The following is a 24,771-nucleotide window of genomic DNA, read 5'->3' on the forward strand; positions in this document are numbered from 1 at the left end:
TCAGATGACACACAATATTTGTTTCATTTGTCCTTAACCCAATACGCATTATATTGCTAGCTGTATGCAATAACAAACATGCAACTCAAATTGTGAAAGAACTGCTTGGTTAGAGCCAGTCAAGGCATTTGAATGTAACAAATGAGTCAAATTAATCACAATCAAACCATTAAGTGGGATAATCTTTTACACCGCCTCGCTAGTCTCTGTATATTGTGAAGTTCCTAGTGTTGTTGCTCTAATATTATTGGTAGACTGCACGTATGGACACATCTTTAAAAAATCTAAATCACAGATGATATATGTTTCTAGTAAAAAACAAGATATAATAGTAATTATACAAGTAATTTGTTTTCTAGTCACCAAAAAGTAATATTCTGCTTTTGGAGGAGTTTTGTTATTACTGCTCAGTGCATTAACCAGGACTATCAATCTACAAATTAAACTCACTCATATTGCCAAATATTGCTAAAACATCATTCCCTTTTCTCAAATAAACTTGTCCCTAATAATAAACATTATGCTGTGGAAATGTTTTCATTTGAACTGATGCAGTGCTAATACGTCATTAGTATACATGTATGAATCAAACTCAGCAGACAGCTGCTTTTCACGCAACATTTTATTATATACATGTATGTGGTTACAGATAAATCGTATAGAACAGTGAAATCCCTCCAGGTGTGGACAGGGCTTTACGTTATGCACCAGAGTTATCCATGGACAGGGCCGGCACAAGCTGAACTGCCGCTCTAGGCAAAACACTGTTGCGCCGCCCCCACTTCACACTCACAGTTAAACACAATCTTTGAGATGCATGTGAAAGAATGGAGATTTTGTTAATTGATAAAATTGCACTAAAATAAAAGCACATGTTTTCAGATTTTTTTTCTCATTCTCTCAAAAAACTAATTGGAGTAGAAATATGATTATGTAATTGTAAAGTTAGCATTATAACTTTACCATTATAAAAAAAAAACATCCTTGAGTGTAATTTATGTTTGTATGTAAATCAGTTCATTTTAACCTTCAATATTATAGTAATGTAGTGCCAACTGACTACCATGTATAGTGTACAGCATTAGTTGAGAGATTTTTACCTCAAGAAAATTCACCATCTACTGTATCTGATATATAGCCTATCCGCAATCATTGATATTGAATCGAAAGCTTGTGAATGAAAATCGCATGAAATGTGGTGCTCGTAAACCTAAAATCCCATCACTTGCGCATGCACAGCTCTTCGTATTGGTTATAAACATAATAAACATTACTATATATCATATAGAAAATTTTGCATGCAATAAGGTGAGATATTACTTTTCCCCCACTTCTCCTCACATACACATACAGTGGTGGGCAAAACTATTAGAACACTTGGCATCTGGGAGTCATCTTATTGGGCCCAGATTTAATTTCCAAGATGAAAATAAATAGCCTGGATGCCAGCCGAACTTAGCATTGCCCACAACATTTGAGTTCGGAAGTTCGGTCTGGCCTTGATCCGTTGTGAAGCAACTATGCCCAAACAGAAGCTGTTCGGACCAATGAAATTATCAGGGCGGGCTTTACACGATGATGGACAGATGATAAACAGTAACGTAATCATCCACGTCACCAAAGAGCGCTTGGGTTGAATTTGTTCTAATCCTAAACGGAGAACTTGTTCGTATATGCATTCACCGTAACTATTTCTCTCAAAAATGATGATCGTGTTGGTAAGTACTCTGTGTATCCTTAAATAATTTTTTACAACACCGGCAAGGATCATTTACACTCACTTCTTCCAGCGTGCGTGCAGACAGGGTTGCCAAGTTTTCACAACCAAACCCGCCCAATTGCTACTCAAAACTAGTCCAATAGCTTTTCGGGGGGTTCTCCGGAAAAAATGGCGTTTGGGGGGTAAAATATGTGTTTTTTTGGCAGGGTTGCCTGGGTTTCTGGGTCTAAACATCACATAATTGGGGTTACTTCAACCTGCAGACATGAAAGCGGACTTGGCAACACTGTGTGCAGTTGAATGAGTTCTGTTGACATTTGACAACTAACGTTATGTGTCGCTCCGTTGCTCTGATTGGTTGTAGGTCTATCCAATTGAGGTCTTTTCTGGTTCGGTTGAAACACGCCCCATAATCATAGCCCAACGGAGCAGTATCAGACTCAAATTCTGACTAGAATTGAGTATGACAATGTCAGGCTAGAAAATAAACCCAATGACCCGAAACCTTCTTCTAACCATTGCCGGAGCTATCTGCGACAGAAGGAATCAGCTGGAACATTGAAAATGATGGACTGGCCCCCTCAAAGTCCGGACCTCAACCTGATCGAGCACATTTGGGGCGAGTTGGAAAATAAACTAGACAGATCTATTGTACATTCAAAGGAAAGCCTTTGGCAACAGTTGCAGAAGGCATGGGATAACATTAGCATTGAAGTTAAATATATTGACACTATGCCAGAGAGATGTGCTGCTGTAATTGCTGCAAAAGGTGGGCATAACAAATATTAAAGTTAAAAGGGAATAAAACAGTACGACTCCCTTCATCTGATATTTGATGGTCAGAGCAACCATCTGCATGTTTCATGAACATTATGAAATTTAGTCATGTTTTGGAGGTAAAAAAGGTCAATATTTTCAGATCCGTCAGGTGTTCTAATAATTTTGGCCACCACTGTACATAAGCATACCTTTCAGAAGCGCGTGTCGGGCTTTAAAGGGTTAGTTCACCCAAAAATGAAAATTCTGTCATTAATTACTTACCCTCATTACGTAAGACCTCCGTTCGTCTTCAGAACACAAATGAAGATATTTTAGTTGAAATCTGATGGCTCTGAAAGGCCTCCATTGGCACAATGGCACGGTTCACTCTCAAGACCCTTAAAAGGTACTAAAGACGTCGTTACAAAGTCCATCTCACTACAGTGGTTCTACAATAACTTTATAAATCGGCGAGAATAGTTTTTGTGCGCAAAAAAATCCTAAATAACGACTTACATAGTGATGACGATTTTAAAACAAGGCATCATGAAGCTTCGAAGCGTTATGAATCAGTGAGTCGATTCATGATTCGGATCGCGTGTCAAACCGCCAAACTGCTGAAATTTAGCGATCCAAACTGCTCATTCTACTCACTGATTCATAACGCTTCGAAGCTTCATGAGGCCGTGTTTTGAAATCGTCATCACTATATAAGTCGTTATTTAGGGTTTTTTTGCGCACAAAAACTATTCTCGCCGATTCATAAAGTTATTTTAGAACCACTGTAGTGAGATGGACTTTGTAACGACGTCTTTAGTACCTTTTAAGGGTCTTGAAAGTGTAAAGTGCATTGTGCCAATGGAGGCCTTTCAGAGCCATCAGATTTCAACTAAAATATCTTCATTTGTGTTCCGAATATGAACGGAGGTCTTACGGGTGTCGAACGACATGAGGGTAAGTAATTAATGACAGAATTTTCATTTTTGGGTGAACTAACCCTTTAAAATCATTAGCCATCCCCAGCAGTAAAAGTCGCCATCTTTTGTATTAATGGTCGGGTAGTTTCATTTGTTTTGATGACATTTTTGGATGTACATCAGGGTGTTTTGCATGTAGAACATGTGTGGGGCGGGATGGGGCAAGAGTGGTAGGCTACTAGGTAGAATGAAGGAAATCTCATTTAGATTTAGAATAACTAATGGAGTGATAACTTGTTGATGGAAGTGAATAAAAGTGAAAAAAAGATAAAAATATAAAATTAATAAATAAATCTCTTTCATTCTTGCCGCCCTGACTGTGCTGCTGCCCAGTTCGCCTATAGGCACACGGCCCTATCCATGGACAAGATTACTGAGCAGCAAGAGATTTCTCCCTGTCATGTCCAACAACTTAAAAAAAAAGGCTTTGTAAGTATTGTAAAACCATCTATTTATATAAAAATTGTTGTTAAATCAATATATTTGCAAGAGTAAATAATTTTAAATAAAAAAAAATCAGCATTGTTTGTTTAGCTAACAATAAAGCCCAACAAAATTATGAGGGTTTGCGAAAATGTAAAAACAGAATCCTGCAGGAATCCTGACTTCACCTCATCTAAATCTGTTTATCGTCTGTCTCACATATGCACTCAAATGAGGAAGCTGCTGACTCTAAGCTGTAATATGAAAACATGCATTGTAAATGACGAGCCAGATCAGGGTTTTTCTGAATGATGCATAAACACAGTGGCTTGCCCCTCCCTCCGCGTCCTTTACCATCCTGATCCGCGCATTATAGGGATTAAAATCTCCCATCATGCCTCAACGTGCTGTGTCAGTCTAGGCACACACAGGCTGTAAGCAAGACTTTATACGCAAGACCGTAAACATGCTCATTTGAGCGCTTAGCTTCGATTTAAACGGCACGTGTTGGCTTTTTATATGTCAACACAGCAGTCTGTATCTCTGATATCACACTCACTTCCATTCACATCGATTCAGTTTCACTTATTATACAACCACTGATGTAAATGTATGCATAGATTGGTCGGTGCATTTGTAGATACTTTGAGCAAAGATGAAAAGGAAAACTATGATACCTGGTTGCCTAGGCAACAGCTAACAGCACACCTTTCTCTAGGGAGCTTAGTGGAGAAGGGTGGGTGGCAGAGATGTAACCATGGAAACTGGCCTGCTTGGCTTTCATTGACAAAATAATCCCACCACACTGAGTCTTTAAACTCCAACATTACAGAAGGAAGAGAACAAAACCCTGAATTATATAATGGTACCCTTAACAGTACCAATGAATTTAGAGTTAATTAATATTGTATCATTATCTATATGGGAAAATAGTACCTTGAAACTATAGTGTGCCCTGCTACCATCTATGCCTTGTACTCCTAATGATAAACTATTGGAGGTTTATGCATGACTTGCAGGTGTATCCATTTTAAAACAAACTGTAGTATTTACTGCATTCTTCAAGCTCAACCGTTCGACCTGCTTATCAACATTATTGTACGGGGGGAAAGACATTTTCAAACAATTTCTTATATGTTTGTGAAATTTTAGTTTACAAATCAACATTTGTTCCTAAATTAGATAGCTCCTATTGATATCTTAATTTATTAAAGCTAAAGCTAACTCTCCAACAGTTACATATTGTTTTGCTTTATGTTTTATTAACTTTACATATATTATTTTACATTTTTATGTTTATTTAATGTTTATTGCTAGAAAGTAAACCTCACATGCCTCACATATACAAGCATCAAATAAAACATTTAATATTTATTTGGCCTCCTGAAGATCATTTTCTGATAGTTAACAATCCCTTTGTTCAATTTTGACCCCATCTCACAGTTTCAATCTCTATTTTGTATCCCATTCATGAAAAGTTCCTTTAGTAAAATGAGGCAAAGGAAATTCGTTATTTCTAATATCTCATTATTTAATCTCTGTTTAAGGTTTTTGACTCATAAATAATTCAGGCGCGAGTTGTTAATTCAGAATAGTACTCACTCCGAAGAATCTATGAAGTAAATTCCCAAAGCTCCGATGCTGAGTGCAAAGACCAACACCACCTGGAGGGGGAGAGAGAAAGAAAAGGGAGAAAGGGAAAGGATATCATTAGTGAAGGTCCACTGAGAACAGTACCACTTACAGAGAACAGATTAATCCTGGAGCTGTTCAACAATGAGCACAACTCATTTCTGCCCATATTACACGTGTGGATGAGACATAATAAACAGAAAATCTCATAAAACTGTAAGTGATCTCACCAAATAAGGCTGTCTCAAAACCCAGTGTGTCATTGTTGAAAAAGAAAAAAAAACTTTAAATGGTATGTTGGAAATGTTTTCACATTCCTATACATTTTCCATTTCAAAATTCCATACTCAAATTCATAAACCTCCATATATTTTCAGACCATATTTAACATAAATGGTTCATACAGCATTATATTCAGCTTTATATTTGGTATGTAGTAGAGTCATTTGTGTTTTTTGTGCCCTCGAGAAACTATTCACATGCACACAGGAATTTTTTGCGTACTTATGCATTTCTATTTTTCTATGTTTTATACATACTATAACATATTTCCTTTGTGTGTCACTGCCATCTTACTAAGAAGAAAATGAGAGCATGTGTAACGGAGGCCAGCTAGTAGTTGCTGTGCGAGTAAACCTCACTCCTCTGATCTCAAAAGACGCCCTAGTGACTAGGGTTGGGCATCGTTTTGATTTGAACGATTCTGATTCCGATTCCGATTCTTAGTTTCGATTACGGTTCTTTTCGATTCTCGATTCCGATTCTTTGAGGGGTGGAGTCACAACATGTCACAGGCTCATTTCACAGAGGAAAATTGTATTTTGATTCAATAATGAGTTTTAGTTTTGGGACTTTCTCCGCTGGCATTTTCACTTGCTTTGCTGCAAAGGTGAATGGAGTTCCACACCGAGTCCCGGTTTAACAATAGCATTAACAGCAGTCATTAGGACTGCTACTAGCGTGGGCAATTTGCGTATAGCTACATTTATCTATGAGGGGGAAAAATAATTTCAGTAACGTTGTTGTTCACCACAATTCGCAATTTGGTCAAGGGGTTTACACTACAATCACTTACCTGATTATGATGAGGTGGGATAATGTTAGTTCACCCTGAAATTAAAATAAAGCCATCTTTTACTCACCCAGCTGTTGTTCAAATGTGCGTGTTCCTGTGTGTGCGCACTTCAAGCCGCAGTAGCCTCGTGCAATATTGTCATGACAACCGGTACACAATATTCACTTAAGGAGGTTATATTATTAGTATTATTTCTTTTCATATACGTTATAGAAAAGACGAGAATCGCGTTTTTTTCTATTGAGCTTGATTTCTCAAAATGGTGCGTGTGTGTGTGTGTGTGCTTATCGTGGGTGCAATGACAACAGTGCGAGTTATTATAGTAGGCATGAGCGCCGGCGGCTGCTGACGGCTCATAGTGTAACTTACACAGAGGAGCGCGCTCAGAATAACGGCCGAGCTCAGTGTTTTGACTGAATAATACGGTTTCTTTCTCGCAAAACCTATAGTGTGCCCACTGAACACTTTCCATATGGCGCGAGTCTCCCTGTATTGTTGCGTGATACATTTGTTTATTTTTTGTAATGTTTTAGCTGATCGCCATTCACTGCCATAATAGGAAGGAGCGCGTGCAGGAACAGTATTTTAAATGTCATAGGACATAGGGCACTGGGACAACATCAGGGTAAGTAAAAGAAGGCTTTATTTTCATTTCAGGGTGAACTATCCCTTTAATAACGTTGGTTAGCGCAGGGTTGCCCGAGGACGACAGACCTGCGCAGCATTTCAAACACGCTACACTCGTTAATTTATACACCACATATTTATAGTGCATCCTCCCGTGCAAGAAATAAGTTTGTCATATGTGTTGCACTGTGCCGACCCAGGTTTTTTTTTTTTTTTGTGAAATAAAGCCACACTTTTGAGCCCCGCTTACCGTGCTCCATGGCTGCAACAGAACAAACGGGCGCGGCAAGCACTTCCGAAAACTTGCGCGTTTGGAACCGATGATCGGAATCGAAAACAAAATTTCTAAACGATTCCAATGGCATCGTTATTTTTTAAACGGTTCCAAGTTGGAACCGGTTCTCGATGCCCAACCCTACTAGTGACTGACGCTAGAGGTTGCAGCCTTTAGCCTCCTTGTTAGAGCGACCGACTCTCATCCCGGCGGACCCAAGTTTGCGTCCCGCTTGGAGCGGGCGGTTCGAACAGGAGGGGTTACACATGGATGCACATGAATTAATAGAGATCTATTTGCTCAAAATGTAACTTTCCTTAGGGTAGTACCTCTAATATCAAGGACTAATGTCAATTTAACAACAATTTAACCTATCCTGTGTGGTGGCGGAGAAACCATGACACGAAATGGGCTGATGGGAAAATACAGCAGAGTTCATTCTCCTATTTGCCAAGTTCAAGGGTCTATAAAAAAGACTGGTACTGTACAAGAGTCTTCAGACTTTTGTTAGGGCAGTACGTCATTTTTCAAGGCCTTTGGTCTTGTTTAACGCATACTCTGTGGCGGCCAAGAAACCACACCGCGAAAGGGGCGCAATAGGTGGCTCAGTGTGCATTGTCCTATATGCTAATATAATGGTTTCTCATGAAAGTCTGCATATATTTTTATTTTTGCAAAGGTCCTTTTAAAGGCTCTGTAATATGGTGCTAAGAACACTGTGAAAAGAAACCCAAAATGCTTATAACCTGCATTTTTGCATAATGAAAAAGTGCATCATGAATTCCTTTAGTCTTGTTTGACAATCACTGAACAGCTTTTCTATTGTAGAAAACTAAATAAGTAGCCTGGTCTTACCAGACTCTTGTACATTTCATTTGTACAGAGAGTCTGGCCACTCTCCATTGACAAGTGTTTACTCGGTTGAAGTTTAAAACTATTGGATCTGCCCAGAGCCACTCTGGATCTGCCATAACAAATCGCTAACGTTTGGTCGTGACGTATGTCATGTGCCGTTTCTCACATGGAAGTCCGTAAAAATAACTGTGCAGATTGTGCACGCCACCTCAGTGATAAAACCTAAAACTTGTGCAATCGGATTGTGATTTATTCACATTGGAGGGGAGAGTTTTGTGATCGGGAACGCGCTGCTCACGTGGTCCGTAACATGATTGTATGCTGTAAAAAAAATGTCATATGCTTGGTATGATGAGAATAAATGCTGCCATAAATAACGTCCCAATTCAAATGTTTACTTGCTTTTCTTCTTTTTATTTTTTGACCGGTGATGAAATATATTGCTCTTGTAAATACTTGCCAGCATTTAAAGAAATACAAGTCTAGAAAATGCATCCAAATTACAGCGAAGCGCAACCGTACGGTGCTCTGCAGTAGTCAAAAAGGATATAAACAGTACATTTTGAAGTGATATATTCTTGAAAACTCAGAGATGTGGATTCGGACAGCAATTAAATGACCACACGACCTTGGTGTTTGTCTAAAACAGTAGGTAATTCGGCCGGGGATTTTTACAGGAGTGGTGAGAGACGGACGGCAATAAAATCACTCACTAGCCCCTGTAAATGATAACAATACCTTCCGACCCCACGAGAAACAATTACCGTCCGAATAGGGCTTCAGCCAACTCCACCACTAACGGAGCGAGCTGGAAAATCAAACTTTTCCCGAACCCTGTGGTGAGGAGGGCCATAACATCATGGCCACCAACAAAACTCAGCAAAGTTTGTTCTTGCTCCTGCTTTAAAGCAGCACTAGGTAACTTTTCAACCTTCATAATATATTTTCAAAACTCTTGTGATGATACATCGACTTACAATAGGTTGAATGACACGTCTGCCATAGCCTGACGGGGTCTGTATCGTTTTTAATCGTACTTTTAAACTTCGGGTTTCGGGTAGTAACCCGAGAACAAAAAGAACTACAAAATTAGACTGCTTTACGGCATATACGTCACTTCCACCACCATCCCCACTTCCTTAAATTCGGACGTGCGTGAAAAAAATCGCTCGCAAATCATTTGTTTGCCGAATGTTATAGTCATGGCCGAAGCAGCACAGAAAAATAAGAAAGCAAAGGTTTTGTCTGAGGAAAGCAAAAAGAGGAAACGAGAAAGTGATCGGATTAAAGGCAGGACGAGGATCAACATTGGGCCAGCGTTTGCTCGTTGGCGTGAGCTGAAGGAGGAGGGGCTACATTCTTGCAAGTTAATACGTAATACATACACAATCATATTTTAGGATACCTAACATGTCTGTGATATTGGTTTATTTGTCTTTCCTCAAGCTTTAATGCAAATCGATTTTTCGAATTTGCAGATTCATCTATGGTAGCTTGATATTATAATATTGACGATATATGGTTATTACCTACCACTCAAACATTGAATTGAAGTATCATATAGATTCTGTAAAACGGGAACCAATAGACTAGGCTACTATAATGACGCTGGCTTGTAAACGTGAGCATCGCGATCATTTGGCGTTTGAAAAAAATAAAACCCATGAAATTGTATTCATATGACATGCTGATACATATGCCACTGTACCTGGGATGAAGACATTTCACACGCGACGCAAGCAGAACACCTGCATGTGAACTCCTGCAGAGTTCAGGGCTATCATAGTTGTCATGTCAACAAATGCACGTGCGATGCATCCCCTGATGTAGAGTGACCGTTTACGACAGTAGTAGAGGACAATACTGTTTCACAACTGTAGGGGGAGCCCGAGAGCAAAATTTACCTAGTGCGGCTTTAACTTCTGGATATTCGGCAGCGGTGCCGGTGCCACAACATAATGAATGGCTTCGCTCGCATCTTTCTCCGCCGCCATTACTGAACTACAACTCAAACTAGCGCACAACATCAACGTCATCGTTCTCAGCCACTCCCTTTGTTCGCTGATTGGACCGGTAAAAATTTGTTCGGAGAAAACCTAAGAATATACCGCAGTCCCAGACGGAGTAATGAAGTTGTACACTTAAACACTTATTGTATATACCCAATGTCGACGCTTTGAAAACAGGGAAGCCCTTGTTCTAGCAGGCGAGCACAGAGTACAGGAGAAGGGTGTGGGGAGCACAAAGCTCCTGAGGTCAAATCATTTGATCTTTTCTGGGACGCTGCATGTGAGGTATACGCTATCACCATTTCAGGTGAAATTGAGACAGCTGCTATCGGATGGCTGCTATGTTATGGTGTGTGGTGGCGTAGTACACATGCATATACACCCAGCAAAAGCGCAAGACAAAGGTGTTTACTCCAGACTGCGTGTCAACCACACAGCTTCCCAAGTGGGAAAGAGCTATATGAGATAATCAAAGAAAACAGGGGAAAATCATGCACAAACATAAATCTGAAGATTTCAATCTTTACATCTCTTACAAAACAATTACCATGTTTTACTGTGCACTAAAAAGTGAAAGTGACGTGTAGCCAAGTATGGTGACCCATACTTGGAATTTGTGCTGTGCATTTCCATCCAAGTGCACACAACCATCAGTGAGTATTGAACACACACCTGGAGCAGTTGGCAGCCATTTTTGCTGCGCCGCCCGGGGAGCAATTGGGTGTTAGGTGCCTTGCTCAAGGATACCTCAGTTGTGGCTAATGAGAGTGGAAGAGCTCCAGGCATGCTTCAGGCATGTTCAATTGAGGTGCTTTCAGTTCCCCCACCTATATCTCCTGTCTGTACTGAGACCGTGACCTACGAGTCCGACTCTCTAACCATTAGGCCACAACTGCCCAAACTGCCCTCAAACCGTAGCAAACTATACTATTCATAAAACCATAACCATATATTACCGTAGCTGCTCTATAAAAACATTAACATTCACTACCGGGGATAATGTCACCATTTGTAAAACTCATTTGTCAATGTGGTGCTTAGACACTCTGCTGTAACCAAGAATTTGTGGGGGGAAAATACGATGTAGAATCTACTGTTTTATTTGAATAACAGACTTGTGTTCTTCTTTAGAAACTGAATGATTTCAAACTTCAAAAGCGGTATTAATGAACATGGGCTCAAAGGCACATGCATCTGTCTAAAATGTAGCATCTGAACTGCAAACCAAAGAAAATGCAGAATGGCACAACACTTGTGATTCAAGAGCAGAGATGTGGAGTACCCAGTAAGTAGATTTTTGGCAGACTACCATATTAGTTTAAAATCCCTGCACTGCAAAAATAGAGGAATAAAAATGCAATATGATGAGATTTATACTGCCGTTTCTTATTGAGTCTACTAAATGAGGTCACTTCTAAAACAACTTCTTGTTTCAGATCTCTAATCCACTCTACAGTCTGCCAGTTTCCATACTGAAAATTAATGAACAGTCTATAGAGTTTACAATAAGCATGAACAATAAAAATGGAAACAGTCTATTATTTCACTAAATGTAGCTAATATCTGATTATAAAATGGATTGTTTCTGTGCTGTCTTCTGAATGGACAATAGAGCATTCCAGCTATGCTAAAATACACAGTTTGTGAGAGCTATGACTTGAAACATGTTCACTATATCTCTGCACATGGCCACTGTGATTTTACCAAGTAAGACATGTTCCTGCATCAACATATTTTGTTGATCCCTAAAGCTATTCCTTACCCCTACCCATAACTAATCTCTAAAATCAGAGGGAAATTATATGTGAATGACAAGTTCGCAATGTAGAAGCACCTCACCCTTGTTGTAAGCCTAAACTGGTCCCCCAAATCTGATTGGTTGATTGGAATGTTTTTCCAGGAACAACAAAGATGCTGATCCAGGAGCATGTTATACTTGGTGAAATCACGTTCACCCACTGGACACCATGCCTAGAAGAACACTGTTGCTGTGTACATCTTTAGCACCATATGAAATTGTTGTATTAAATAATGTTTTAATAAATAATGTGTCCTATCACACCGTAACCATTTTCAAAAACCAGGCATCTTAGGCCAGGCTAACAACTTAAGCTGTGACTGTATTACCAATAGAACACAACCTCTCGTACTGTACTGATTAAATGAAGCACATGATCAAACTTGAATCAAACCTGAAAAGCATGTCAAAGAACACGCTAAAACTGGAAATGGAACAAGTCCTGTCACTTGTCTAGGATAAGTTTCGAGGTGAATGGAAAAGTCTCTTTTTGTGTGGTGTAAAGTGAATGGCCTGTTTGACCCTTAAGGTCCAAAGGGCTATTGGCCGGTGAGTGGACATCTCAAACATTAAAGACTGGAAACTGTAGCTGCCAGACAGGGTGTTTGTGTATCCAACAGTGGAGAACTATACTGGCTCACCTCATGAGGTCAGTGGCAGGGGTCTATTTGAGAAGTAATTCTACACACGGACGGGTTCTGCACGAACGATTCGCTCTTTTTCAGTATTATTAGGCACAATGATTCATTGTGTGCTTGTGCACAAAATAATTGGACTAAACATGGATCATGTTACGTGTCATGTTCAGATCACTAAAGCCGTTCATTATTGTTTTTTTCCATCTCAAAATTAAAGAATATTTATTTTTCTTATCTTAGTTATGATATAACGGTTGTGATTTTAGCTCCTAACAAAGAAATCCAAAACATTTTCATTAAACTTTTCCTGTTATTTCTCATTAATTTCTATGGACACATATTTCAATATAATTAAGATGACACACTTTGCATTATTTAACCAAATTGATTAAGTGCCATCCGTCCACTAGAAGATAGAAACTAATGTTCAAAACTTCATATTTTCAAAATTGACAGCATATTTAAAATCATATTCAAAATCGTTTACGTAAAAAATGGGGGGTTCACCTGATCCGCGTCAGGTGCCAAATGAAATTGAATGAAACATGTGATATGTGCTTATAAAAGTGGACAAAATGATTAACTGGATATGCCATCTTACAAGTTAGTCTGAATTTTATTTTAATTATTTTATGCACGTTTAATTTTATTTGATATATTTCACTCTTTTTTAGAATTAGAAAGTTCAAAAGAACACCATTTATTTGAAATAGATATTTGTGTAGCAATGCAAAAAGCTTTACTGTCACTTTTGATCAATGCATGTTTGCGGAATTACTTTTCAAAAAAAGAATCTGACCCCCAACTTTTGAACGGTAGCAAATATATAACTTCTTACAGCGCAAATTAAACAAGTAAAGCAAATCGCGCTGCCACAAAAAAACAACCCAAAAAAACCCCACTCAAAGAACTAGTTAACTATTCCCTGAAAGGACCTATACCATTTCTTAAAAGGATGTAGTCCTTTTCCTTACAGAATGATCACATAAAGCAGTCGGTGGAGCATTTAGTCTCTGCAGCCACCAACAATACTCATACTGCTTTACACAGGCCTTCTTTTCAAGTTCATAAAGCAGTTGGCTTAGCTTAACATTATCCTGTCAAAGCAATATACAAAACCTCTCGAAGAAGCCAGATCACTGCATCCATTATTGATGACCAGAGGCTGATTATTTTCATGCAGCCTGTATTTGGATTGATATCCCACATTGTCTAGTGAGAAAACACCTTGATGCATTTTTAATTGGACCTCTTTGTCTGGCCGATAGCGAGTTCCAGTGAGTAGCAGCTGGAGGAAGAGGAGCTGTGCAGCTCAAGATAAGCAGAGACCGTAGACACCGACACTCCTCCCCGACTGCAAGAGATACCAAGCATTTCAACATCATTCAGAAGAGCTGCTTTTGATCAAAGATGCTGGTGGAGCACACTAATGCCGTATTTCAAGGCGAGTGTCCTCCATTTGACTTCATAGTTGACTTCTTCCACAAGAGGGCACAGTGTGCTTGTTCTGTGTGTGTGTGTGTGTGTGTGTGTGTGTGTGTGTTCAGACTGGCCTAATCGAGGGCCTTCAGTGCTGCAGTAGGTTGGTAACGTTGACTAAATATCTTGAACCTTAAAAATAGGAATAGGCCATATGAATGGATGACATCCCAGATCACATGATTTTAACAGAATTCAGCTATAGACTTGAATAAATCCATGAAAGACAAATACCGCCAAACACTCACTTCCTTGCGGCTGAATAGTGTGATTTTTCACTGTGGCTGGTTGCTGAAAAGCTGAGCATTTGAGCACTCGTGATGAACTGAGACGATAAGCGGCATCGTCTTTAAACTGACCCAGTTATTCATCTGGAAACACTGTGCTCAACTCTCGCACGAGCTCACTGCCAACCCATTACAACAATGACAGCGCTGTAGAGAAAAGGATTCGCAAACATACAAAACCCATCAACGGGAGAGGGATTCTGGGATATGGAGGATTTTGCTGCCTTTCCCAAGAAGACGACAAAGAACTTGAACTTGATTGCAAATGAGTCTATAGCACACAAGGCTATCTTTTCAACACACGTGCCAAGTTTTTAGAAATGTATGATTTTTATTCATATGCTTTCATATGTTTTTTAGACCATTTTTAAATTCCGTTTAAAATTAATGACTCTAAAAATGTGGTGTAGCCATCAACTACAAAGTAATAATATGTTTCCCTCACAATTTGAATGCAGCTTCAACAGAATTTCAAAATACTTTAAGGTAAATGGTACATTATTTGCAAATATTATCAATTATAAATCATATTTTACAATTTGAACTAACTTTGCTATGTCATGAGGTCAAATGATTGGATATCTTAACGTTTATCAAAGATGCAAACAAGCATTAAAAGAAGCAGTCTTATTAAAATCGTATTTGTTAGAAGAAACAGTTTTGACAAACTATTTAAATAGGTTTACTTTCCAGGAACTTAATTTATTCTAATAAAGAATAATTCATAAATAATGATATAAGGAGAGTTGCACCCCAACAATTTTGACTATGCACCTGAAAAATATAAAAACATATTTTATTTTATTTTATTTAAGGTATTGTATGAATTGCATTTTTAAGTATTTTCAAATAAATGATTATATCCAAAATAAATGAATTAATGAATTAAACATGTAATTTACTCTATATTATGACCTTAACAGCTAAGCATATAGATGTGCATACCGCTCCTCATATAACCCATTACAAGAGAGAACAAGGGTGCTAAAGAGGTATTGGTTTAAATATAGCATGGCGTCTGCCATGCTTTGTACCGTTTCAAGTTGCATCATGAAACTGGTGTTTACAGACAGAGTAAAGGATGAATCTGGACCCAAGGCTTCTCACATGGCCCAGTACAGTCATGGCCTGATATATGACTCACAAATACCCACACAAACACACACACACACACACACACACACACACACACACGGTTTTCACTGGATGATCCACTTCGCAACTAGAACTACACAGCACTCCCTGACCATATCATTGTCACATGAAATCGCACACTGGGAAAGACACAATTTCCTACACATTTCAAATCGAGTTCACATCCTTTCTCTGTGTTGGTGCAACTGAATTCTAATTAGGGCATTTTGCCTTCTCTCTGCCTCTTGACAAGCCCTTCAAAAGTGCACTTTAACAGATCCCATGAATAATTTAGCTGACAGGTGATGTAGCCGGCCTGCAGATGAGTCTCTTCATATTAGTGGCAGATATTGAGAGAGAAACCAAAAAAGCAAGTTGTGTAGTTCAGATAAAATGGCATGCAAATGAGCCGAAGAAACAGTTCCCCCGCCACAGCGGTGATGTCAAGTGATGTATGAGATTCCCGCCTTCAAAGCTTTAAAACACAAATCTAAAAACTGCTGCAAAATTGTAATTTGCGTTCCTCATTATCCTACTGTGATTATGTGATAGATACATGGACTTTCAAAAGACATTCATGGAAGTTCAAAGTCAGGATGACAAGTGCTATTAAATGTGTTGGCAAAAATGACTCGCCCTCAGAGAATAATGATACGGGTGTTATGATGTAAGAGTGATACAGAGTTTCACACCATGAGAGTGAAGCTTGCATTGTGGTTTGACAACATATACGCATCTTAATTATATATGTGAACTAATGGATCTCTGCCATGACAACAGAAAACACTGAAATTGAATTTGATCCAAATCAATGATAACAAATCCTTAACCGTATTAAACAACTTGACAAAATGGGGGTAGACATTATTTTTATTTATTTTTTTATTTTTATGTTATTGTATTCATAGTAGTGATGCACCGAAATGAAAATTCTGGACCGAAACCGAAAATTTAGGATGCACTTGGCCAAAAACCGAAACTGAAGCCAAAAATTGCTTCTTTTAAAAACGTATATTATATTATATTAATTATATTTATATATATATATATATATATATATATATATATATATATATATATATATATATATATATATATATATATATATATATATATATATATATATATATATATATATATATATATATATATATATATATATATATATATATATATATATATATATATATATATATATATATATATATATATATATATATATATATATATAGCTTGAATTTAAAGGATCTGAAATGAAAAAAAAAAAAAAAAAATCAGGAACCAATAGAATAATCAAACTTTTATTAAGTTACATAACAAAACCTAAAATATTTTACAAATAAATATTAATACCAAATAGGCCTAATATTATTCTTCAAGTTTTATGTTCCATCAAATAAAATAGTTTTTTAACAGTTGTGCAGAAAAAGATCCACAATTATCTGAATAACTGCACACAAAATCACAGAATGGTTCTCATTAAGAACATGAGATGCACTGAATAGTCTCTCATTGTCTGTCACTGTTCTCCGGGAAAAATGGCATTTGGGGGTTAAAATATGTGTTTTCTGGCAGGGTTGCCTGCTAAAATTCGCATTCCTGGGTCTAAATATCACATAATTGGAGTCGCTTCAACCCGCAGACATGGAAAAACATCCAGCGGGAAAACCGCGGACTTGGCAACACTACTTGGGGCAGATAAATACCTGCGTGCAATCCGCGCAAGCAATGGAAAGCGGCCTTCGTTCGTGCGCCAGTAGTCAAGGGGATTGTCGCTTCTGGCAATGAGTAGTTCAGCTAATGTTAGATACGTCTCTATTTGTTCTCATACCGCTGACATGCTTAATCTTAGATAGGCAGACGCGTCGCGCGATAACAGCTCGACCGTGAGTGAAACCTAAGCGCTTGCACACGGATGGGAGGGGCGGGTGACATTCATTTTCGGTTAACGTTTTCGGCAGTTTTTTTTATTTCAGCCCGAAGCCGATAATGCCATTTTCGGCCGAACATTTTCGACGGACGAAATTTCGGTGCACCCCTAATTCATAGTATTACTGTTATTGTTTTTAATGTGCTAAACTTAGTTTCTAAATTTTAAAAAAAGTTGTTTCTGAAGGATGGTTCAATACCAAAACTTCATGCTCTACCTTCATATCCAAAACAAGTATCATATTTTGTGAAAGTTTGCAGATTTCCTTTCTGAATGAGCTTTCTAGAATGCTGAATGGCTAATTTGGCTAAAGTTGCTATTAGGGGTGCTCCGATTGATCGGCAACCGATCTCGATCGGTCGATAATCGCTTTGGGATGATTGATCGGCGGTCTCCAAAAAGGCCGATCTCATGAACCGATCGCATGCTGACGACACATAAAACCCGCACCTGCCGTGAGAGCTAGGGCATGATATGCAGCGACACCGTCTCATTCTCTTTCCAGCGCGGGTAAAATAATTATAATGCTGAAGGTGAGGTACAATTCATATTTCTATATTAAATAACTTACGCAGTCATTTGAAAACTTTCTGTGGGACATAAATTCACAAACAGCGCGCGTGAATCACCGCGTGCGCGCGCTCTCTCTCTCCCTTTCAAAATGCTTAAATGGCTTCACATCAGCACAACGCATGTGCGCTAAAATCGAGCTGCACAGTTGACACAGGATTTGCCACTTTGCACAATCGAGGCAGTGTCGCATCGTCACTAAAATTTATCATTTGCATTTATTTTTAAGTCTTGCCAGTGTTCAAACCGCTCAGCACTCGCGCGCATGGTCTGGAGACACACACACACACACACACACACACAGGCCATATCACAAAAAGCTTGCGAGTACAAATTGCGCTGAAATGGTCAGATACACACAAATGTATGTACTAAATGACCGTCTTGACGAGTAAATGCACGTAAACCCCGTCGTGACTCGCGAGTGAACGTTTGTGCACCTGTAACCGTATCCGTGTTCGCTCATAAAGTGACAGCTGTCGAATAAACTGCTGCTGTCTCTGAGTTTCTCTTTGTCTTGTGTTGTTTGATGAACCTTTATGACACTCACTGCTTGAATGACTAACTTTTGCAACCTTAAGTGTAAGGATTAATCTAATAAAATTTATTCAGGGAAGACCAATATTCATTTACATTTGATTTCTTATTAAATGTCTTTAGTATTTCTTACCTCAATACTAATGTTATTGTGTATAATGTTTTTAAAACAAAAATGCACTGCATGATCAAATATTTAAGTGAGATAATAATATACATTTATTATATACATTTATTTGGGAAAGATGGCCCACAGTAGCCTTAAGTTATCTCATTTTCTAAAATAAACACTTGGTGGTTCTTCAAGATCTTAACTCAGTTAATTTAGAGTTAGTTTCATTTCTACAAATGGTGCAAACTCTGCAAGATTATAGATAAAAGATTGCCATTCCCCTGCCATTCTGTGATCGGCAGTTATCGGCAATCGGCAGATCATGATCTTGGTGATCGGTAATCGGTGATCGGCCCCAAAAATGCTGATCGGAGCATCTCTAGAGACTAGAGCTATGTCATTAGTTTTTTCCCGAAAACGCTCACCGTCACCATCATTGTATAGTCGGTTGACGGATGCGTTACGTTCCCACACGAGCACCTATACAACAATTTATAGATTAACATGACGGTACATGCTAGTCGATGAGTTGAATCAACGTAACTCTGGCAACCTCTCCATCTGTGTCCGACTTTGTGCAAGTTATTTCTGACATGTTGGCAGAGTGAGATTCGTTTTGTTGTTGACGTTGTATCCGAAGCTCTTGTAAAGGAGCTGCTGGAAGGGGGAGTGGATTTAAAAGGGACACACACAAAAACGGCATGTTTTTGCTCACACCCAAATACGGGCAAATTTCACAAGCTATAATAAATGATCTGGGGGGGTATTTTGAGCTGAAACTTCAGACACATTCTGGCGACACCAGAGATTTATGTTACATCTTATGAAAAGAGGCATAATATGTCTCCTTTAATCTGCACAAATACACAAATGTCTCTGAGCACCAAATCAGCATATCAGAAAAAAAAAATACGGAATGGTAATGCGACATTGAGTAACCGAGTAATGGCTGATGAAAATTCAGCTTTGTCAGCACAGGAAAAAAATACATTTCAATTATATTAAAACTACAAATATTTATTTTAAATGATAATAATATTTCACAATAGTACTGTTTTTACTGTATTTTTGCACAACCAACTTTCACTCAAACCAAGTTGAACCAGTTAAAATATAATACAGATCCAGAACATAACATATTTTCAGTCCAGTGCATTCAGAAAAATGCTAACACAACAATAGGACTGTTTAACGGCAGGATCTCACAGGAGACACCACAGAGCAACTGAGCCAACAACTTGCTTCTACAAAACCACATGGGAGGAACCCTGCAGGAACCTGCTGAGGTCCAGTGATGTCAATCAGTAGTACAGCAGAGAAGGAGCTAGACAACACAAGCATCAAACTCAAATCAAGCAACACTGAGGATTAACAACCTAACCACTGCCCTCACACCGTCCAATCACAACCACAGATGTGTGCGCATCAATTGGCTATGAGATTAATTTGAAAATGTATATGAAAATGTAAATGTGATGTTTCACTTCAATTCTCATTAGCCTGGGTAAACAACCTCCTGGGACCAATTGAAAAACAACCGCAATAAACAACAACAAAACAGAATTACACAAATAATCAGTTTACCTCAGATCAGCACACCTGACGGATTTCCATATTCATGAGCACATTCCGAAAACATCACAACACAAATATTATCATTCAACCAGGCTGCCCACACACACACAGGCTCCCCGATTCAATGCCAATACTTTAATTATGTAAATGATAAAGCGGTAAGCCACTGTACACAGCTCAAGGGATAAAAAATGTCTTTAGCGTGCCCCATCTGATTCAAATGCACAGACGCACAGCCAGGCAGCAATATCTTGAGTGAGTGCACTGTTTACCGTGTGGACTGGTAAATAATTCACCACCTGACTCCATGGGAAATGGCACCTACTGGACACTGTCTTCCAATTACCCTCTCAGTGGGAAACGCAGCATTGATTTGTGAAGACGCTGGGTGTTAGAGCAGATAGTCGACATATAAACAACGTAAATGTATTCCTGGGGTGCCGGTGTGAAACCTACCATAGAACTGAATTAATCTGCTCACATCCAGAAAGCAAAATCAACATTATTGTGTTTAGGTGAGGCGTGCTATTGCAGTTGAAAGAAAATAGACCTTTTTAGGGTAATTTTCGACTGGTGGACCATAAAATGGGTGCAAAAAAAGAAAATAGAGAAACAAGTAATAGAGAGAAACGAAAGAACAAGTATATTCAACGACTAAGCCATTGCATCAATGGTACACTATGTAACTTTGGCCCTCTAGCAGTTAAATTTAGCAGATTTATTTATTTATTAAACAGGTCATTCCCTGAGGTTGGAGATTTAGCATGCTCCGTGTCATCCTCTCTCACTAGTTGTGACAACTATCCTATGCCACTCCCACACCATACACATACAAAGTAGCCGGAGCAACTTTTCTCTATTTTTCTTCTATTTACGCACAGGACGAGACACACACGGGTGAGTGATGCATGTACAGAGTTTCTCGCAAAACTATCCCGACAGGTCTAAACACTTATAATAGGCTTACCATCTGGGTAGAGCTTAGATCGGGCTCAAAAAAATCAACCCCGACCCTACCCGAGCCCGTGCACGTTGTGTCCGAGCTAGTTCCGCATGTTATCAACCCGCCCATAGGGGGTGGGATCTCACTCACAGAATGTAAATGTACACGGCCGCTGCCGCTCGGCTCGGGCATTATTAACGGAGCGGTCCTGAGCAAAGTGAGTGGTTCAACTTTTCAATGAATTCCTATGAAAGTTAAGCTTCCATAGGCATGATCTGATAACGCGCCAGACTGGACACGCACCGTGAATGACTGCCGCGCTTACCTCAGCTCTGATGAATGAAATCTGACTCCTGCTGCGTTTGTTCCGTGCCTTTCGTTCGGCTCACTCGCACTTTATTGAAAAGACACGTTCAGTTTTTAATTGTAGTGTTTGTTCTCTAACTGAACTAAATGATTTTATTACTAAGAATATCAAAACGGCGGTGGGCAAGTGATATAACCAGTAGCCGTGGCTTTGGGAGTGGCCTCGTAGGGCAGCGTAGCAAGTGCATTCTGGGAGTTGTTGTCTTTCATCCACATGAGAGAAATACATTTTCTGTCTTTTCTCGGTCTAGAAGGCACCAAATTCAAAAATAATTTCACATTTCTACTAAATAAATGATCCAGTTTAAATACACATTCATCTTCCCAGCGCTGAAGTACCCCTTTAAAATCTGTTACTAAAATAAGTTGGGGCTACATTACTATATTTACTGTAAAACATATATGTAAATTGAATAGTAAAGACTAAAAATGCTATAGTGAAAACTGCAGCTATAGTGTAACTTGGTTAATGTAAGTTCCACCATACGGTGAAAAACTGTAAGAATTCTAATGGAACAATCATTCAAATTTAACAGTTATTTCATCCTATAATATACAAAATAATATGTAAATTGACATTCCAAGAATTCCCAGTGATACTTCACATTTGACGTTTTTTTAATCAGGTATGTGCCTTAAAATGTTATATTACATCTTATGTTGTTAAACTATTATGTTTAAGTTCTGTAAAGTTTTTTTTTACTGTGCATTTGCACAGATTAAAAAAAATTATTACTGTGTTCCATATCTTCTTGACTCACAATAACTTTTCAGCAGACTAGAGCATCATTCATAAATCATGTTTAACTTGAATCTTATATAGTTCACTTCATAGAAAGAATATGTTTAACCAAATTGTCAAAAGCCTAAAATGCTCTGTTCTGGTAGGGTTTTTTCTTCTTCTTTTTTTACAATAAATAAAAATGTTGGGCCTCTGCTGGGTTGTTACTTGATGTCAAAAGTCAAATCTGATTGGGAAAACTTACATCCAACGACAATCTATTACAGCTGATCCTGACTTGTGTGAGAGTTTCATCTCAGTTGTCAGCCAGTTTAAATCCTTCGCTTTAATTAAGCCTAGAGTTGTTCTTAAACATGTATCCAATCTGTCCCCACAAAGAAGAAACATAAGGGCCAAAACCCTTATAAAAAGTCTCATTCAGACATGGGTGCAGCAGCCAAATAGCATCATGACCTCTTGAATCTCAGCAGAGGGGCTGTTGTCATTATCTGTCTAGTGGTGAGTTAGCACAATGGACACTACTCTAATGAGAAAAGCCTGCTGGAGTCAGACCCTCATAACCCTCTGAGAGGACCACATCCACGTCCGCCCCTTTATTTCATTTCATTCTATCAGACACATTTGTCATTCTGTTCCAGCTCCATTGGTCTCTCTTATTTTATTTGCATGTCCACCACTCAGCTGCATCCTCCAATCTTAGGAACTGTGAAAACTGTACATCGTGACAAAATGCATTATTCTGTAATGTTGCAAAATGCTACTACTATTACTAGTGTACAGCACACTATACAATCATAGTTCCCAGCATGCATTATATGTATGCATTAACCAGATGCTTTCTCCAAAGAAACTAGCCGTTGCAAGATAGGTTCAAAGACTTTTGATAGGTTGCTTTGGTAGCATCAATTGGGTTGGGTTGAACGATGGGTTGAACATTATAAACCAATCAGTATACATGTTGCAATGTTATGCATTGTCTGCCATCAGTTTCTAGCAAAATATATATTTCAAATATATATATGAAAGTTATTTTCCTTTATAAAAATAAAACGTAAAATTGTGTGTCAAAAATGTAAAATGTTATTGTAATGAAATATTACACAGCAAAAATGTCTAAATGTGAGGTAACACTTTATTTTAGTCTCTTTGTTACGTTACATGTAGTTACTATATTACTTAACCCTAAGTACAAGTAGTTAATTATTATGACTATTAAAAGTAAATGTATAATTACACCGTAACAAGGACACTAACCAAATGTGATACTAACAAATGTTTCTTGAGCACCAAACCAGCATCTTAGAGTGATTTCTGAAGGATCATGTGATACTGAAAATTCAGCTTTGCTATCACAGGATTACATTACTTTTTATATATATTAAAACAGAAGACTGTTATTTTAAAATTGTAATACAGTACTTTACAATATTACTAGGGGTGCACCGATCCGACTTTTTCAGTCCCGATACCGATACCGATGCCTGGGCTTTGTGTATCTGTCGATACCCGATACCGATCCGATATATTGTTGAATTAATAATAAACTGTATATCTTCCACCTTATACCTTCCTTGAAGAGACTAAAGGCACCAGACTTTACTAACTAAACATAACTAAGACAAAATAACAGATGTATGTAAGGTGTTGAATTCTTATTTATTTAAAAAACAATTGTGCATTCAAATCTAAAATAGAATGTAATCTAACTTCTTTAAATAAATAAAATGTAGCAGTGGAAACAAAAAACAGTGTATTGGTCAAACATACAATAGTAATCTGACAGTTACCAAACATTTTTTACACTACAGATAATTGTTTTGGTATATAATCATATCAATATTAAAAAGTAGCATTACAAATTAACAAATAGTCTAATTTTCTACCATATGCAATTTAATAAAAATTTTCAGCTAGCTAATAACAACTTTGTTCTGGTTTCACCTCACTCCAGATTAAATGATTGTAGGCTAGGCCTATTTATTTTACTACACATTGTCAACAGAAATAAGATGAAATACTGTTGATAATTAAAAATAATTCGTACTACCCACTCTTGCTAAAATGGGTAAGCACACTTGTGTTCTCATTTCAGTTGCGTTCTGAGTAAATTAATAAACTGAGTTCATGAGTTCAGTGTTGGACAGATCAGTTGTTCTGGCCAGTCGTTAAAATGATTCGGTTCAAAGGAGTCATTAGGTCACGAATCGGACATTAGCAGACGCGTTGTGTGCGAATCCCGTCTGTTAGAACATCGCGAAAGATGTCAACACACAGAAAACACTTCATAACTGGATATAATTTGTCTCCCG

General features: G+C 38.2%; 1 protein-coding gene and 1 long non-coding RNA gene across 10 annotated transcripts in view; both read right to left on the reverse strand.

Annotated features, from left to right (window-relative positions):
* Positions 1 to 24,771, reverse strand: part of LOC307142142 — a 576,947-nt gene that overhangs the window by 124,197 nt on the left and 427,979 nt on the right. The gene's annotated exons all lie outside the window — the stretch shown is intronic.
* The window catches only part of kcnma1a (potassium large conductance calcium-activated channel, subfamily M, alpha member 1a), a gene marked incomplete at its 3' end in the record, with an annotated part of 226,952 nt that overhangs the window by 96,074 nt on the left and 106,107 nt on the right, over positions 1 to 24,771 (reverse strand). For all 9 annotated transcript variants that reach the window (XM_079842703.1, XM_079842701.1, XM_079842702.1 and 6 more), the window contains exon 3: positions 5,482 to 5,543. In XM_079842703.1, the coding sequence (XP_079698829.1) occupies positions 5,482 to 5,543 (62 nt within the window). The remainder of the gene's footprint in view (positions 1 to 5,481; positions 5,544 to 24,771) is intronic.

The sequence above is a fragment of the Gobio gobio genome, assembly GCF_949357685.1.
Source record: "Gobio gobio genome assembly, chromosome: 18".
Taxonomy (NCBI): domain Eukaryota; kingdom Metazoa; phylum Chordata; class Actinopteri; order Cypriniformes; family Gobionidae; genus Gobio; species Gobio gobio.